The following is a 19,258-nucleotide window of genomic DNA, read 5'->3' as shown; positions in this document are numbered from 1 at the left end:
CTGAAAACAAAATGCAACAATAAAGCCAATGCTCCATGTGCCCTAAAGTTACATGAAAAAAACCCTTATCCAGAAATACCCCAAGAATTCCGGATCATAGATCCCCATCCCCAAAGAACGTGCTGTGCACAGGGCATTCTGCAATGTTGTTTTCATGCAGCAGTAAGGATGCCTCATTCAGAAGTGTATATTGTGTTTTCTTCACTAGGTGGCTTTCTACCAAGCTGAGAGATTTGTGAGTCCCCTGTTTGTAGAGGAAGGAGGAATGAAGTTTCCCCTCCCTGCAAAGTCAGACACATCCCCTCTGTGATAAAGCCAGCAAGAGAGGCATTTGCTAATGAGAGGATTGCTACAAGGCAGACTGTACTAACATGGTGCCTGGGCTGTGTGCGGCCATTCCTGAGTAAAGCCGCTCCTTTTCACTTCTACCATCAATGGAGCAACTTTGAGAAGGTAAGTGCTAGTGCTATAGGCTTGGCAGACTTACCATTAGTGTGTACTTTGTACAATAAACATTGGTTTTCAAAGCAACACTCTGCAGAGTGTCGGCTTTCAGCTGCCAGATGGTCTGAGATACAGGGAAGTTTTAAACTTGTTACGTGATCCTTTCCTTTGTGACTCAAAAGAAGGGACTGATCACAGTTAAAACCTATTTCCGGGTAGGTTTGCATATATTTGATCATTTCTATACTTATTTGGTTGTTTTTTATTATTTGAAATTCTAGCTGCATATTTTAATTTGACTTATTATACTGGGAATATAAAGGAATCCTCTGCAGCATGTTGGTACTGTTCAATTAAATAATTATGTCCAGTATTATTTAATTATCAGTGTAAATACACAAAGCAAAACCATCCTGGTCCTAACTGGTCCTCTGACTTTGATAAGCACAACAGAGGCTTATTCCGCACACCCTAGCTCTCCAAATCAGAACGCCCGGTGCACATTGCCAGAGGGATCGGCACCCTCCCAGCATCCAGTAGAACCGCAAAAAGCAAATGGCACTCAGGGCTTAGAGGAAAAATTCCTTTTTAAAAAAGATTTTATTTGCGAAACAATGCAACGTTTCGAGGCAACATAGCCCCTTAATCAATGCTTGATAAAGGGGCTATGTTGCCTCGAAACGTTGCATTGTTTCGCAAATAAAATCTTTTTTAAAAAGGAATTTTTCCTCTAAGCCCTGAGTGCCATTTGCTTTTTGCGGTTCCTCTGACTTTGATTTCATTGCCAACTAATCCACAGTTTGTGGGGAATATTGTAATATATGAGACCTACTTTATTGTGTGTATGGTATGTCTATATACCCTGGATATCTGCATTTGTACATACAGGTATAGGACCTGTTATCCAGAATGCCCGGGACCCAAGGTTTTCCGTATAAAGGGTCTTTCAGTAATTTGGATCTCCTTACCTTAAGGCTACTAAAATATAATTTAAACATTGTTTTGCCTTTAGTAAGGATTAATTATATTAGTTAAGATCAGGAACAAGGTACTGTTTTTTTATTACAGAGAAAAAGGAAATTTTTTTTTTTTAAAAATGTGAATTATTTGATTAAAATGGAGTCTATGGGAGATGGGCTTTCCCCATAATTTCTGGTTAGTGGGTTTCCAGATAACGGATCTAATACCTATACTAGGAGCTACTATATTTCTACTCCCTTTAACCATTGGTTATGGTTAACCAGGAAATAGTGTAGATCCCAATCCAGTGTATTAATGAAGCTATGAAGAGGGTTTTTTGTCAACATGCCAGACTTTACGCTCAACTAGAGAAAATAAAGAATAGCTTTGTGCAGTACAGGTATGGGAGTTATTAGCTGGAAACCCATTATACAGAAATCTCTGAAATACAGGTATGTCATTTTCTAGAGTCTTTCTTGGCCCAAAATTTCTTATTTTTGACTGATTACTTTTCTTCTCTGGAATAATCCTGCTGTTTAGCATGAAATTGTGTCTAACAGAAGTGAATATTTCATTTCTATGAGATTTCTTCGTCAGAACAATCATGGCTGCTCCAACACATATACATTAACACAAATATGGCAATAAAAATGGGTCCCTATTCAAGTATATTTAAAGAAAAATTTATTGTACAGTCGATTCTTACTTTAAAATATCAAAAATACAATATATAGCTAAAGGTAAAAACATTGGCAGTTTTACAGCAGCATTTATCAGACATTCTGCTAATAGTGAAAAGACGTTATGATGCCTTGAAGAGAGCTATTAGTACCAAGTAACCTGTTTATTACCAAAGTTACATACATCTGACTTAGATGCAATCTTTCAATCCGTAAACGCTCTATGCTGCGTCTGCATCCGACAAGATAAAATCTAAAGATAGACTTTTTTTTCTCATTGAAATACATTGGCTGTCAGATGTAGAAGCAGGCAGGGTTGGACTGGGGGTGCAGGACCGACCGGGGCTTCTGCCTCAGAGGCCCCTGCACCCCCCAATGACGCCTTCACACCCCACCTGAAGGGGCCCCAACACCCACCGACCCCCAAGCACACCTAAATGAAACTTACCGAAGGACTGCGGGAGCGTGTAGGGGGATTCGGGTCTGGGCTGCCGGGGGCCCACCGGGTTTTTTCCCGGTGCCCCAATGGCCCAGTCCAACATTGGATGAAGGAACCAAAGACACCATCTCACTTACAGCATTTCAAATGTGGGGGCCAGATTTTGTCGAATCCTAAGGTCTAAATAGTTCCCTGATGCATTGGTTTTGACAGTGATGGATTTATATTTGGTGTTGCTGTAGGCATGGCCCTTGGCCGCCCCCTCCTTCCCTAAAGGAAAGTTTTTGTGTATTTGCCAATCGTCTAGGAGAGGGTATCCCCCAGCTCTGTAGGCAGATTTAGTAATGATTGAGTAGGTCAGGGAAGCGGAGTGTTGTGAAGCTCTTTATGGTGGGATCAAAGCTGGAGGGATGAAAAGGCCGGGTAGGCTGGCACAAATGATCAGGGGTGATGGAAGGGCAGAAAATTACAAATTTACAGGTACATTGCTGGTACATTTGTAATAACATCCCCCCAGCTGATGATCTCGTGACAGGGTGGCAACCTTATGTGTTGTATACACATACCTATGTTCTTATATTTATTATTATGTGCTGTATGTTTAAAGGGCAACTAAATCTTGGTATGAGTACAAGCACAGATACTGGGCCAGATAGGAAGCATACATATCCAGTAAAAGGGACTAAAGCTTTCAAAAATGATTCATAGAAGGGATGTGCTCCCAGACACAGACAAAAGGTGATTACTTATGCAACTCTACCCCGTCTTAATGCCAGGCATTGCTGCATAAAATCAGGCATATTCTAAGCATTTTGATTTTAGAGCAGTTGATGTTGCCTTGTTTAAAATTCTGTTGTAAAAATCAGATGGTACATGGAAAGCACTGTATTTAGCAAAATATTTTTACATGTTGTTTTGCATGGCAACTGCTGCCCCAATTTACTGGCTGCCTGATCTTTTCCTTATTGACTTATTAGCATTCACAAGATCTGAGGTGGTATTTAGGAAGCGTAAATGCAGAATAAATACATATAAATACCTTCATTCTAATGGATGATTTTCTTTGATCACAATAGATAGCATCAAACCACCGTAAAAACAGAAATAAACGTGTTTACACCGCTTTTTTTGCAGTCATTTATTAACAGACCCCTTGCTGCAGAGCTTTGGTTCACTGCAGTTACACAATAAACCTACTTATAATATATTCCAGCTGTAAATATGTATGTTTATTGATGTCTATCATAAAAAACCACAAATGTTTTCTATTTTGCTATTCAGTTCCTAGCTGTTTTTAGTGACTAGCGAGTCTGCACTAGGCACTATATATACAGTGGTGTGAAAAACTATTTGCCCCCTTCCTGATTTCTTATTCTTTTGCATGTTTGTCACACAAAATGTTTCTGATCATCAAACACATTTAACTATTAGTCAAAGATAACACAAGTAAACACAAAATGCAGTTTTTAAATGAGGGTTTTTATTATTTAGGGAGAAAAAAAATCCAAACCTACATGGCCCTGTGTGAAAAAGTAATTGCCCCCTGAACCTAATAACTGGTTGGGCCACCCTTAGCAGCAATAACTGCAATCAAGCGTTTGCGATAACTTGCAACGAGTCTTTTACAGCGCTCTGGAGGAATTTTGGCCCACTCATCTTTGCAGAATTGTTGTAATTCAGCTTTATTTGAGGGTTTAATAGCATGAACCGCCTTTTTAAGGTCATGCCACAACATCTCAATAGGATTCAGGTCAGGACTTTGACTAGGCCACTCCAAAGTCTTCATTTTGTTTTTCTTCAGCCATTCAGAGGTGGATTTGCTGGTGTGTTTTGGGTCATTGTCCTGCTGCAGCACCCAAGATCGCTTCAGCTTGAGTTGACGAACAGATGGCCGGACATTCTCCTGCAGGATTTTTTGGTAGACAGTAGAATTCATGGTTCCACCTACCACAGCAAGCCTTCCAGGTCCTGAAGCAGCAAAACAACCCCAGACCATCACACTACCACCACCATATTTTACTGTTGGTATGATGTTCTTTTTCTGAAATGCCGTGTTACTTTTACGCCAGATGTAACGGGACACGCACCTTCCAAAAAGTTCAACTTTTGTCTCGTCGGTCCACAAGGTATTTTCCCAAAAGTCTTGGCAATCATTGAGATGTTTTTTTAGCAAAATTGAGACGAGCCATAATGTTCTTTTTGCTTAAGTGGTTTGCGCCTTGGAAATCTGCCATGCAGGCCGTTTTTGCCCAGTCTCTTTCTTATGGTGGAGTCGTGAACACTGACCTTAATTGAGGCAAGTGAGGCCTGCAGTTCTTTAGATGTTGTCCTGGGGTCTTTTGTGGCCTCTCGGATGAGTTGTCTCTGCGCTCTTGGGGTAATTTTGGTCGGCCGGCCACTCCTGGGAAGGTTCACCACTGTTCCATGTTTTGCCATTTGTGGATAATGGCTCTCACTGTGGTTCGCTGGAGTCCCAAAGCTTTAGAAATGGCTTTATAACCTTTACCAGACTGATAGATCTCAATTACTTTTGTTCTCATTTGTTCCTGAATTTCTTTGGATCTTGGCATGATGTCTAGCTTTTGAGGTGCTTTTGGTCTACTTCTCTGTGTCAGGTAGCTCCTATTTAAGTGATTTCTTGATTGAAACAGGTGTGGCAGTAATCAGGCCTGGGGGTGACTACAGAAATTGAACTCAGGTGTGATAAACCACAGTTAAGTTATTTTTTAACAAGGGGGGCAATCACTTTTTCACACAGGGCCATGTAGATTTGGAGTCTTTTTTCTCCCTTAATAACGTAAACCTTCATTTAAAAACTGCATTTTGTGTTCAATTATGTTATCTTTGACTAATAGTTAACGGTTTTTGATGAGCAGAAACATTTTGTGTGACAAACATGCAAAAGAATAAGAAATCAGGAAGGAGGCAAATAGTTTTTCACACCACTGTATATAAATAACCTACTGTAGAACTGCTCAGATGCCAAGATGTCTTTATACATTGCTTTAGGAAACATTTTTAAACAAGTTTTTAACGTTCCTTGCTTTTGCCTGCTGGAAACGGATTCAGCATTGCATGGTAACTGTCTCTAAAATATGAACTGCCTGCACTTAAACACTGCTTCACATGCTGAGTTTATAAGATACGCCAATGATTTTAGAGAAGTCATTTACTCTGTACTTTGTTAGGGCTGTGACAGACGGGAAGATTAGTCTCCACGCGACAAATCTCTGGGCGACTAGTCTCCCCGAAATGCCATCCCACCGTCTAGAATGTAAATCGCTTGTGAGATGGCATACGCCGCGATTTGCCAAAGTCACAGAAGTTGCCTTGAGAAGAAACTTCCACGACTTCTGCAAATCGTGGCGCTGCGTATACCATCCCACCGGCGATTTACATTCTAGTCAGTGGGATGGCATTTAGGCTAGATTAGTCGCCTGCGACAAGGGAGATTTGTCGCGTGGTGACTAATCTTCCCATCTGTCACAGCCCTTAGGGTGCTAAATGTTGTAAAGCTAATATTAAAACCTCCAAAAAATCATGAGTTTGCAGACAGCTAGTCAAATCAGAAATTCACCATAAGGCATTAGTCAAATAAGCCGTTTTTATGGACTTGCTGCATGGTTCATTAAGTACTCACATACTCACAGCCACTGACTTGCCTTGCAGTGTGACATTAGTTCTATGTGACATAAGTCTGACTGTCTAAGCAAAGCTGCATCATATCCATTCTAACCAATACTCAGCCAGTCCGACTTGTATAGTCCAAATATTTGGCTGAATGAAAGGTTAATGAATGCAAGAACTCACTTTGCAATCCATCAAGTTGATCTTTTCTTACTCCAGAATGTCCACGAGCCTAAATTATCTTTCTTTATCTTGTAGAGATAATTCATCTTGGCAATTGCTATTTTTGTTGATTTTTTTTTCAATGACTTATCTTTCTTGTCTGCATTTTCTGTTTTTCTAAACTTGCTTTGGTGTACGGTTTGCTTGTCTCTGTGATCTCGCTGACTCTATTAACCACATAGCTGTTGAAATACCAGGAAAAGAAAAAATGAAAAACCATAAATGACGCCTTAGCATTGCATTGCATGGTTATCAAGAATTTTATGAGAGAAAAATCCCTTTTAAATAAACAGCTTTGAAAAGCTGGGTGCAGACAAAGGAGAAGGCTAATGCTATCCGAGGGGCCGTAGCCTTAAGACATTCTAGTGAATGGCTCCGTCTGTGCTCAGGACACCAGTTGCGGCATAAGCAGCGCCAGACGAAGCAGCCCGGGTGTCCTAGGCAACCTGGCCCACAGGCCAGTGACAGCAGAGCACAGACTAGGGGTAGTCCAAAGTGGTAAGTGCCTAACCTCCTGCCCAACCATTGTGCTCTAGGCACATGCCTCTTCTGCTTCCCCTAGTTCCGGCCCTGGGCATAAGCAATGATGATTAGTGAATTTTATTGCCAGGTTTCATTATGACAAAACATCCAAAGACTCCAATGGCCCCAAAAAAAGAAATGATGTGGAAAAAGTTGGCGCGATTTACAAATTTACAAAAGTTTTCCGTTTTACAAATTCTTCGAAACAGGACAGATTCACTCATCACTGATGATGATCCTCTTTTCAGTATCCTAATGCTTTGTCCCTAATGAGCAGTTACAAAGCAACGTACTAGTAAGTCGGCAATCCAAAAAGTAGATATTTGCTTAGAGCGACTGTGCTAGTGGTGCCCCAGTGCCACGGAATAACTTCTTCATTCAGAATGTTATTATTTTTTTACAGGCCGGTTATTATTACTTTGTTCCTATAGTTTACGAGATGGTTTAAATGGTTTATTAGTGTGCTTCCTCAACCATTTTTCCCTCACCATTTTTTCCTACCGCAAACCTCAGTAGTGAATTTGAGATTGCTGCTTCATGCTGAAATCAGCCACTTAGAGCAGGTGAGAATAGTCGGGAACCATTTCCCGATTACAACTGCAGAAATTTGGTTGAGGAACTCACAGATAACGCATTAAATGTATAGCAACTGTAAGAAGAAAATAATAATAATAAAACATTTGTGAAACAGATTTATTCAATGTCCACTGCAGTGTAATATATTTATTTAATTGGCATTTCCCATTTTAAAACAGAAATGTGCAGTTTACACAATAATCTATTCCAACATACAGATTTTCTGCACTGTTGACACTGTATGTCCGGCTGCCAGCTTCTAGGATCATCAATCCTCCCTCAGTGGGATATCCATAGACACGGAGCATCTGGAAGTGACTAGCGGAGTACCCAACTAATTTGCTCTGTAAGAGATTAGAGAGATATTTTGTTTAGTCATACAGTACATTTTACAAACATAAGATATATACAGTGTATACATGCATTCATATTCATACAGTATATATCAAAGGTTCTATATCGACTGAGAAAAGGTGCATTGAAAAGCTTTCCCTTACAATCTCACACCAGGTCTAACCAACATGTAACTGTCCAGTTTTTATTGAATCAGACTTGTAGCCTTATGGTGATGGCTGTCAATGGATCCTGGGAGTGTGACAGCAGCCAAAAAACAGCATATTTCCCTGATATAATATGTTCAGTTTTACACTGGCCATTTGCAGACCAATAAAAGCTGCTGACTTGGTCCCTCCAGACCAAGATGGCAGCAAATTTGGTGGGTGTGGGGCCCACCAAGGACCTGCCAAGCCGACATCGGGTTTTTCTGGAATTTGTATAAATATTTTTATATGGTCCCCTGACAAAAGTTATATCGGGGATCTACTGTATATTTTGAAGCACTTTACAGAAATGATGCATTATTCACATCAGTCCCTGCAGTATGGGGGACACATACAAACTCTTTGGCTGGAATCAGCCCAGTATTGCAAATTAGAATCAACTATATTTAAACTAAAAGGACAATATTACCCTGATTGAAGCCGGGGCACTCTGCTTTTAACTAAGCTCTTTGTGGTGTAGTACAGTCCCTGTCACACAACATGAATACTGACAAAAGAGAGCTTATTTCTGGAAGTTACACCATAATAACTTCCAGCTGCACGAAGGATGGCTGGCTGAATCCGGTACCCTGCTTCTCAGGAAAATGTGTCAACTTCTAAAACTAAAAGTATTTTTGGACGCTGTCACATTCCCTCTGCAATAAAAAACAATCTGCTTCCAATTAGCATTTCTTGCCCGTGACTAATATTTTCCTAATAAATTTATAGTGTTTATCCTTTGTAGCCAAAATACACAAGCACATATTAATTATTGATAGAACACTCACACAAGACATCATGTACTACTAAACTGCGTAATTAGCATTATGGCCCTATTTACACAGCTTGTTTTTATGGCTGTTACCAGAAAGGAAGTAATACATTTGCTCTTTAAGCTGGCCATACACACATTAAGATTTTTAAAAGATATTTTCGTTATTTTAGAACGAAGCTTATCCTGTGGTTGGGGATCCTTGCTTTAGGGCAGGGGTCCCCAACCTTTCTTACTCGTGAGCCAGAGTCAAATGTAAAAAGACTTGGGGAGCAACACAAGCACCATAAAAGTTCATGGAGGAGCCAAATAAGTGCTAAGATTGGCTATTAGGCAGCCTCTGTGCACACTATCAGCTTACTTATTTGGTAGTAAATCTTGTTTTTTTTCAACCAAAACTTGCCCCCAAGTCAGGAATTCAAAAATAACTACCTGGTTTGGGGGCACTGAGAGCAACATCCAAGGGGTTGAGGAGCAACATGTTGCCCATGAGCCACTGGTTGGGGATCCCTGCTTTAGGGCAATGACCCATTAGGCGATTAGTCATCTGCAATAGATCTCCTCTACTGCGAGCGACTAGTCTCCTGCATATGTTTCCTCACCAGCAATAAGGGGAATCACCAGTGGGGAAATATATGTGGCACGGCTACTTTTGGAAACAGCCTGAAGTTTTCTCAAGGGGCAACTTTGGGCTACTTCGCAATGCGCAATTCGGTGGGGAAACATATGCAAGAGAATGCCATTGCCCTATCAAATGAAAGATGTTTTCTTTTTTGACTATGGCACAAATGGTATTAGCTGCCATACTGTCTCAGGGAAAAAACTTGCAAAATGCCTTTAAATCCTTCCACCAGATACAGTAAAAAAGCATGGAAAATGGGCATTTGTGAGCATTACCCACATATTGTAACCAGATTTCTATAGGCAGAGAGCTTCCCATAGGGCCACCTGCCTAATTCTGACCCAGACAGACTAGGTTTCATAAAGGCTGTCTGGGTCAAAACTTATAAAACCTGGACAGGACTCATACTGGATGATGCAGCAATCAGCCGAATGCATCATAGTCACACACCCTGACATCACCCATCCACCCCCCTGGAATATACCTGTATATGAAATACGAGAAGCCTAGTTTCTATATTTTTAGATGGGAAGTGATTAAGGGCATATTTGACTGTTGTGATTCTCTTGTGAGCAATACAGCAGTCATATGCGCTATTATTTAAAGTTGATCACATCTTGAGTCATTGACCTGTCGAACAAGGATGGCATCAACACGGTGCTGCAGACTTCCCAGACTGAATCTTCAAACAACGTGTGGTTATTTTCCCATGCAGTCTTTTAGCCCTAATGTTAAGGTGGCCATCCATGGGCAGGTTTTAGCTGCCAATTCGGCACCTCCAGTCCGAGTCGGCAGCTTATCTGCCCGTGTATTGGGAACTCTTACTGCCCTACCTTGCACTCCCGTGGTTCCTGTCTTCCCTTTTAATGTATGGCCAGCTTACAAGTGAATTCCTCCTTTCCTGGCTCAGCGCAATAAAGATAGCAATAAATGGAGCCTGGAAGCTGCTTAGTATGCAGTGACTGTTTGCTGGCGAGACACAGGTTTCTAGTAGCTGAACAGGGATTTAGCTGAAAGCTATAGCAAATACAAAAGTAGATATTATTGACTACTTTGCTAAGGTACAAAAGCTATGATGTTATGGGCTACAATGGTGTAAAACTGGCTAATTCATTTTTTTATAAGAAAAAAACTGTAGAGCCTCCTACCTGATTAAATTGTGCTTTATTGAGAAGTTATTCCCCTTTAAAAATTATTTTTGTTAGAAGCACAAATGATGGCGAATATTTCTGTAGCCTATGAAACTGCAGGTCAGTAATGGCAAAGTTATTATAGGAATGGAAACTATTATCTGAAAACCTCATTCAGAAAGCTGCAATATACAGCAAAGCCATTCCCATGCGATTTGAACAAACACATGCAGCCATTGAACGTTTCAGAAGCCGGGGGCTAACATGTCAAAATCACCCCAGTTTTACTTTAGACCCAACATCCCTGACTGATGTCTGACCATGTCCCAGTGAGACAGGGCCAACTGGCCAGCAGGGACAAGGTGAGAAATCCCAGTGGTTCCCAGGCCTTTTGGTCCACAACACACTGTTTTTTGTTGCAGGTGCATTTGCCCTGTTTAAGTAAATCAGCACCCAGGTATTTTTGGAATCATAATATCTCCCTGTGTTGCTGTAGGGCAGCAGGAATCCCAGCGCAGCGGAGGCTTTATGCTACTGGATGGAAGGCAGAACCAGTATGATTACACACATTCTGTCTGCACATGGCCCTTCAACACACAGACAGACCATAGGTTTTATTAATGGAGCGATGGAAACAGATCATATAACTTGCTGTTAAAAAGTAAAGCTATGGCTATTCATTAACCTCCCTTGCTAAATAATTTTATCACTTTGTACCTGTGGATCCATTCGATTGCATCCCAGAACTTTGTCTGCTATCTATTAATGCCCCATATATACTATAAGGAAGTCTGATGTGTCAGTGCAATGGGGTTAAAACTTGTTGTCAGTTGAATTCTGCGGTTCTTTATCTGAAGTGAGCACAAAAGGGCTATGACCAGAAACACTAAAAATAATTGGATTTCCTCTTGAAAGTTGAAACCACACCCAGTTTATAAGTTAGCAAAGGAATCAGGCAATGCATTGCCCAGAAATGCTGGAACACTTTCCTTTCTTCACATGTAGCAATAGTTATGCCAGAGCAGCACTTGGTATTTGTCTACAGTCGTGGACAGAAAGTCCTTATTGGAAGGTTTGGAAAGCTGTTTATCTTTTCTACTGCGCTGGGGTCTGAAGGCAGCTTGGGTGTGAAGACATTTTGTTCCTATTAATTGTTATTCATTAAATGCTTAACTTTGTGTAGCAGATACATGTACCACTGGATGATAAACATCTTCCTCTCTTTGGATATCATTTAATCTAATTGTGTAGCTTTAATTCCCTTATACAGTAGATCTAGCAGAACTGTGCATGTTGTTGCTCTGCACTTTATCACACCAAACATACAGGAATCCTACTGAGATCATATCTTCCATTTATTCTGAAAGCATTTGTGAAACACTTTAGCTCTTTGGAGACCTGAGAAGAACTCTGTGTATTTTGTAATGAAGTAAACAATTTGTAATTGGGGAAAATGGGCTGAAACTCTGTAAAATACAAGCGTGGTATATGGGTAGTGGATATGTGCAATGATAAATAAAAACTGGCTGCTATTGGGGACAAACTTTCCATGAAGTCACCAGGAACGAAAGAAGTTATACTCTTGTAATACTGACTCTGAAACTATTCATTGCAAAGGTCTCAGGGATTCTGTTTCATTTTGAAAGAGTGACACAGGGGTGAAGGGCGGCAAATTGAGTACAGGTATAGGACCCATCATCCAGAATGCATGGGACCAAGGGTATTCCAGATAAGGGGTCTTTCCGTAATTTGGGTCTTTATACCTTAGGTCTACTAAAAAATCAATAAACCATTAATTAAACCCAATAGGATTGTTTTCCGTCTTCCTGGAGTCAGGAAGGAATTTTTTCCCCTCTGAGGCAAATTAGAGAGGCTTCAGATGGGGTTTTTTGCCTTCCTCTGGATCAACTTGTAGTTAGGCAGGTTAGGTATAGGCATTATGGTTGAACTTGATGGACGTATGTCTTTTTTCAACCCAACTTACTATGTTACTATGTTACTATAAGGATTATTTATATCTTAGTTGGGATCAATTACAAGATACTGTGTTATTATTACGGAGAAAAAGGAAATCATTTTTAAAATTCTGAATTATTTGATTAAAATGGAGTCTATGGGAGACAGGCTTTCCGTAATTCGGAGCTTTCTGGATAATGGGTTTCCGGATAAGGGATCCCATACCTGTATTTCTGTGCAAAAACGTATATATACATATTGTATGTGTGCATATATACACCATATACCATATAAATAAATATCAGCATGTGAATCAATTGCACCTACAAGCACTTATAGGTATGGGTCACTTTATGTTCTCAAATAGTTTCATATTTCTTATTAGAGTCCCATATGAGTGCTCCGTGATTCATATGCAGAGAGGAGCACAACCTTTTAAAATATAATAGTCAGCTGCCCAGGTGTAGGTAAAAAAGTCCCAACGAATGCAGTAATCTCTCTCTATATATAAATTTTAATAAGAAATATGAAACTAATTGAGAACATGAAGTACCCCACAGGTATAAGTACTTGTAGGTGCAGTTCATTGGCTAGGGTTGGTTTAATAAAGCAAGGAACTCTCGCCTAGGGTAAATGGAGTCTGCTTGGCACAGTGTATCTAGCCAGCTGGCAGATATGTGTTTTCCCCACGTCACACACAGCAGAATGAACAAAATTACGTCTTTTCACTAGCAAAATGTAATGACACAGTGTTTCTTAGAAATGAATCATGATTATTACTGGGGGGGGGGGTCTGTATTATAATAAAACTGCCTCCTCTAATGAGATTTTCTTGTTACAGGAACAGCTCTGTTGATTGAAAACCAAAATGAGTGACCTTAGCACACCCTCGCCAGTGGAACTTCCCAAGCATATCCTGGATGTCTGGGTCATTGTCCTCATCATACTGGCCACCATTTTGGTCATGACCTCCTTGTTGCTCTTTCCAGCAGCAGCTGTTGTTATGTACAGAGTACGGACACACCCAATCCGAAGTACCAGGTAGCGGTGCAGGAACAGGATCAGTTCATTTACAGATTTGTAGATTTGGACTAACAATGGACAAGAGACAAATCTTCGTCCCACAAGAAAGAACTGCAGTCTCATTTTCAGCCTTTATTGAAGAATGGATGTGCAAAGAGACTGAATATGTTGGGGGGTTGGATGATGAAACGTCACCCCTCCTGCATTAAAATATCACTAGAAATCAAATCACTTATTTTATGCCAATCACAGAGAGAAAATTGTTTTCCAGTTTGAACGGATTGTAATACATTCTTTCAGCTTTCTCTTGTGAAAGATGAGAAAGTAAAAAGAGTGAATACATTTTCTTTTTCCAGCTCCAAATAACCAGCTCCTGTAATTCCATATGTCTCATTTCAAGTGAAGGTGCTCATTGCAACCAATTAGCCATTAGTTTTGCTGAAACTGAGGGGCAACTGCCCTGGTGCAAATGAGCCCCGGTGTCTGTTATAACAGAAAGCTGCTCCTGATCTGTTATTGCCATAAATACATCAAAACTACAATGGAAAAGTTTGTGTGAAAGCATTTAAATAAAAATCCATTTATGTTTCACAGAGCAACAACAGTATGTTATGTATCTTTAAGGATTCGTTGAAAATATATATATATATTTAGAAACCTGTGACCCCTGCTCTGGTATAGATACCACTTGGTATTTTTATTGATAAACATCCCAAACAAGATAATTATATATTTCTTTATATAAAATTGTGTTTTTTCATATAGAGTGAAAATATCCTTGATCACTCTTGCCATAGAGGAAAAGGATAACGCTGGTGCTTCTAGCTCTGCCCAAGGAGACAGCAATGCTAGGGCCTGCCTGAACCAACCAGCATTATGTGTAAGACCATTCAATCAGAAGCACAAGTGCAGTTATGTCAGGAAAGCCCTGATTGGCTGGAGAGAAGTGTATTTTGAGCAATGCTCATGATCTACCCACGCCACTAATAGATATTATGATATGTAGATGTCAGAAATGACCTCATAGGAAGTTGTTCTTGATATTAAGGCCAAGATATTTTACCCATTATGTGCCAAGAAACATGACTATAGCAAAGTCACACTAGAACACTAGTTAATGGTGGCAGCCCCCCAGCTCCTTTCATATCCACCACCCAGTGCTTCATGCAGCTCTCCCTACCAACACACCACACAGTCTAAATAAAATATAAAATAATGCAGCCCCTGATGCAAGAAATTAAGATCAAAGTTATGTGACGTTAGCACTGTGATTTAATATTCCCTTAGGGCAGGGGTACACACGGAGATTAGTCACGCCGCGAGAAATCTCTGTTGACGTGTGCAACTAATCTCCCCGCAATGCCATCCCACCAGCTAGAATGCAAATCGCCAGTGGGATGGCATACACGGCACTGCGATTTGCTGAAGTTGCCTTGGGAGGAAACTTCAGGAGACTTCGGCAAATTGCGGCGCGGCATATGCCCACCGGTGATTTACATCCTAGCCGGAGGGATGGCATTGCGGGGAGATTAGTTGCCCGCGCGTGTCATTGCCCTTACATTTAACACCTGGAAGTGTATTTTCCTTCTATTGTCCTGAACATAAAGTATGTCTCTCTGTAAACTAAGCTCCTTATGTCATTATATCCCTGGTGTTGGTGGTAGTCCGTCTGTTGTAGAACTAAACCTCACAATGTTTGAACAGGTTGTTTGAAGATAGGAGTTGTACAATAGTTGGAGGACAAAGGTTTCCTTTCCCTATTTACAGATTAATGACTAGAATCATGCCATGCTACAATGGCCTTTTTAACACTACAATGGCCTTTGTACCAACACACCCATCACTTTCAGTCCTTTACACCAGATACATGGTCATAGCAATAAATGATCTCCAATATAACATAGGACAACAACAAAAAGTCTGACATACCTTATGGGTTCCAAAATTCAGTCTGCCCCCCCTCATTTTACTAAACAAAAAGTTATGTACATATATTATATGTATATTTATACAAACCGGATTCCAAAAAAGTTGGGACACTAAACAAATTGTGAATAAAAACTGAACGCAATGATGTGGAGGTGCCAACTTCTAATATTTTATTCAGAATAGAACATAAATCACGGAACAAAAGTTTAAACTGAGAAAATGTACCATTTTAAGGGAAAAATATGTTGATTCAAAATTTCATGGTGTCAACAAATCCCAAAAAAGTTGGGACAAGTAGCAATAAGAGGCTGGAAAAAGTAAATTTGAGCATAACGAAGAGCTGGAGGACCAAATAACACTAATTAGGTCAATTGGCAACATGATTGGGTATAAAAAGAGCTTCTCAGAGTGGCAGTGTCTCTCAGAAGCCAAGATGGGTAGAGGATCACCAATTCCCACAATGTTGCGCAGAAAGATAGTGGAGCAATATCAGAAAGGTGTTACCCAGCGAAAAATTGCAAAGATTTTGCATCTATCATCATCAACTGTGCATAACATCATCCGAAGATTCAGAGAATCTGGAACAATCTCTGTGCGTAAGGGTCAAGGCCGTAAAACCATACTGGATGCCCGTGATCTCCGGGCCCTTAAACGACACTGCACCACAAACAGGAATGCTACTGTAAAGGAAATCACAGAATGGGCTCAGGAATACTTCCAGAAACCATTGTCAGTGAACACAATCCACTGTGCCATCCGCCGTTGCCAGCTGAAACTCTACAGTGCAAAGAAGAAGCCATTTCTAAGCAAGATCCACAAGCTCAGGCGTTTTCACTGGGCCAGGGATCATTTAAAATGGAGTGTGGCAAAATGGAAGACTGTTCTGTGGTCAGACGAGTCACGATTCAAAGTTCTTTTTGGAAATCTGGGACGCCATGTCATCCGGACCAAAGAGGACAAGGACAACCCAAGTTGTTATCAATGCTCAGTTCAGAAGCCTGCATCTCTGATGGTATGGGGTTGCATGAGTGCATGTGGCATGGGCAGCTTGCATGTCTGGAAAGGCAGCATCAATGCAGAAAAATATATTCAGGTTCTAGAACAACATATGCTCCCATCCAGACGTCATCTCTTTCAGGGAAGACCCTGCATTTTTCAACAAGATAATGCCAGACCACATTCTGCATCAATCACAACATCATGGCTGCGTAGGAGAAGGATCCGGGTACTGAAATGGCCAGTCTGCAGTCCAGATCTTTCACCTATAGAGAACATTTGGCGCATCATAAAGAGGAAGGTGCGACAAAGAAGGCCCAAGATGATTGAACAGTTAGAAGCCTGTATTAGACAAGAATGGGAGAGCATTCCTATTCCTAAACTTGAGAAACTGGTCTCCTCGGTCCCCAGACGTCTGTTGAGTGTTGTAAGAAGAAGGGGAGATGCCTCACAGGGGTGAAAATGGCCTTGTCCCAACTTTTTTGGGATTTGTTGACACCATGAAATTCTGAATCAACATATTTTTCCCTTAAAATGGTACATTTTCTCAGTTTTAACTTTTGTTCCGTGATTTATGTTCTATTCTGAATAAAATATTAGAAGTCGGCACCTCCACATCACTGCGTTCAGTTTTTATTCACAATTTGTTTAGTGTCCCAACTTTTTTGGAATCCGGGTTGTATATATTATACATTTTGGTAATTTCCCTATGGGACCAAACAGTAAATTATATCTTTATAAACGGTGCTTAGTGATGTCATCAGTTATAATCGGAGCTTAGTAATTTCTGTCACATGACTCACTAAAACTTGTATATTATAATAAATAAAATACCCCCTGTTGTAAAATATGAGGATATTAGAAGTCACTGTTCAGGAGTTCCATGACCTGTATAAAAGCACTCAGCCTTCAGCCTCATGCTTTCATATGGCCATAGAACTCCCTATATTTCCTTATAATAGTGGGTACTGGGTACTTTATTCACCATCTAAATATGTATTTGTAACTTAAATATGAAACCCTTGGTAAATTGTGCAAATGCAAAGATTCCTATCAACCTTGGGTTCAGAATCAGGAGTAAATGAAATAACCAGTAGGTCCCACCAATATTATGCACATTACTCCAAAATATGAAATGGAAAGGACTAAATATTTCCCTGTGCCCTAACGATGTTATGCTTTGACACATTTCTAACCAAATAACTACACCTGTCTGTGCCTGGATTTATTTGCTGAGAGAACATATTCAGACACTGGTCTACTGTTGCCTGGCATGACATATTAAAGCTGAAATTCAGTAAGGGACAGAGAGGAGACTCATTTGGCAATATTGTGCAAAGCAGAAGGAATCCTGGAAGGTAGTGAGTACTTGGCCATACTCTTAAAGCATGCTGGGAATTGTAGTCCATTAAATCAGGAATGAATTATAAAAGGATAAGTAAATTCTAAAACATTAAATGTTGCCAAGCTGTAAGGAAGCCCCCTGGCTGCCCTGGCATTTCAAGTACAGAAAGGCCCAAATAGCCCCTACCAACATCTTACAGCAGCCCCTCTGGCATTTGCCAAAATCCCAGATTGCTGGTCCGTGCCTGGTTCTGCTCTGCCTTTAGCTCACCCACAGAAATGGAGTAAACCACTATAATTGTGCCCACTATAAATGCATGGGTGCATCCTAACTCATGAAAACATTGTGCTGCATATACATTTCTGTATACAGAGTACAGAGAGAGAGATGGGTATGTATATTAGGCAGACGGCCAGATGTCAGTTCTATAATAAAAACAACAGACAGGTGACGGTGCCCAGGCAATATGGAGAAAATCAGCCCTGTGTGCTACATGCAGGAATCAGTCCATGGAAAAACTCTAGAGAGCTTGTGGATTAGATAATATACAGAATGTGATATTAATTACAGTAGGGAAGGCTTACTTCTGGATCCACACCAAGATTTCCATTACAGCAGTGTCTGTTCTGTACTAGAGTTTGGCAAAACACATTAGATAAATTTCTCTGAATGCACCACGAATTGTCCAACTGTTACAGCACTAACAATAAATAACCAAACAAGAGATTCCATGCCAGTGACTACATTGCAATGTGCGTGTGTGTATAGTAGGGTAAGGTGTCAGGTAAAGGGAGTGTAACTCTGGGGCAGTGTGTATATTAAGGCAAGAGGGTGATGGGACAGCAGCACTACCTGCTGGATAAAGTGTATAATGATAGGCTGAGACAGTGACAGGGTTTTAACTGTGGGATAGTGTTTATAGTGCAGCAATGTGGTTTAACATAAAGATTGTAACTCTCTGGGATAGGTAAGCAAGATTGTTTTGGGGGAAAGGACTGTAGCTTTAGAATAGTGGGTACAGTAAGGTAAGATGTTGTCAAGAAAGAAACTCTAACTGTGGGATACTGATACTGTATATAGTAGGAGTAATAGAAGGAGTTGTATCTATACGACAGAGTGTTGAACCAGACCTCCAGGTTAAAAAAACAGGGGAGTCAGAGAACAGACTCTTAAAAGTTGAGTGCACTCAAAGGGGGGACATGTAAGTCTCCTGCAAGTGGCTCATTGCTGAGTGTCACCTATAGTGAGGTTCTCATCTTTCCCTTATAGCTGAAATGCCCATCTCTCTAGACTGATAAATGCTTTATTTATTGGGGAACAGTAAAATATATTTCTTAGCAAATTCAGCTGCTTGCTTATAATTCGCTGTGCTAAAAGCTTTTTCTATAGACATTCCCGCTGTGATTTTAGTTCTCATTGCCTGCTGTAAATGTGATTATCCACACAAAGCAGCAACCAGGCATCTCCACAATGACA

General features: G+C 40.5%; 1 protein-coding gene across 2 annotated transcripts; it reads left to right on the top strand.

The window, feature by feature from the left end:
* The first annotated feature begins 286 nt into the window (after positions 1–286).
* On the top strand, positions 287–14,107 carry smim3 (small integral membrane protein 3). 2 transcript variants are annotated; one of them, XM_012959682.3, is made up of 2 exons: positions 287–453; positions 13,331–14,107. In XM_012959682.3, the coding sequence occupies exon 2, from the start codon at positions 13,358–13,360 to the stop codon at positions 13,532–13,534; it is 177 nt and encodes a 58-aa protein (XP_012815136.1). In that variant the 5' UTR covers positions 287–453; positions 13,331–13,357; the 3' UTR covers positions 13,535–14,107. The 2 variants fall into 2 exon arrangements, with proteins under 2 accessions (XP_012815136.1, XP_012815137.1); XM_012959683.3 differs by lacking the exon at positions 287–453 and adding an exon at positions 581–659.
* Positions 14,108–19,258: the final 5,151 nt, after the last annotated feature.

This window comes from Xenopus tropicalis, chromosome 3 (assembly GCF_000004195.4).
Source record: "Xenopus tropicalis strain Nigerian chromosome 3, UCB_Xtro_10.0, whole genome shotgun sequence".
NCBI classification, from domain to species: domain Eukaryota; kingdom Metazoa; phylum Chordata; class Amphibia; order Anura; family Pipidae; genus Xenopus; species Xenopus tropicalis.
Note: the sequence above shows the minus strand (reverse complement) of the source record. Positions and strands in the feature narration are given on the sequence as shown.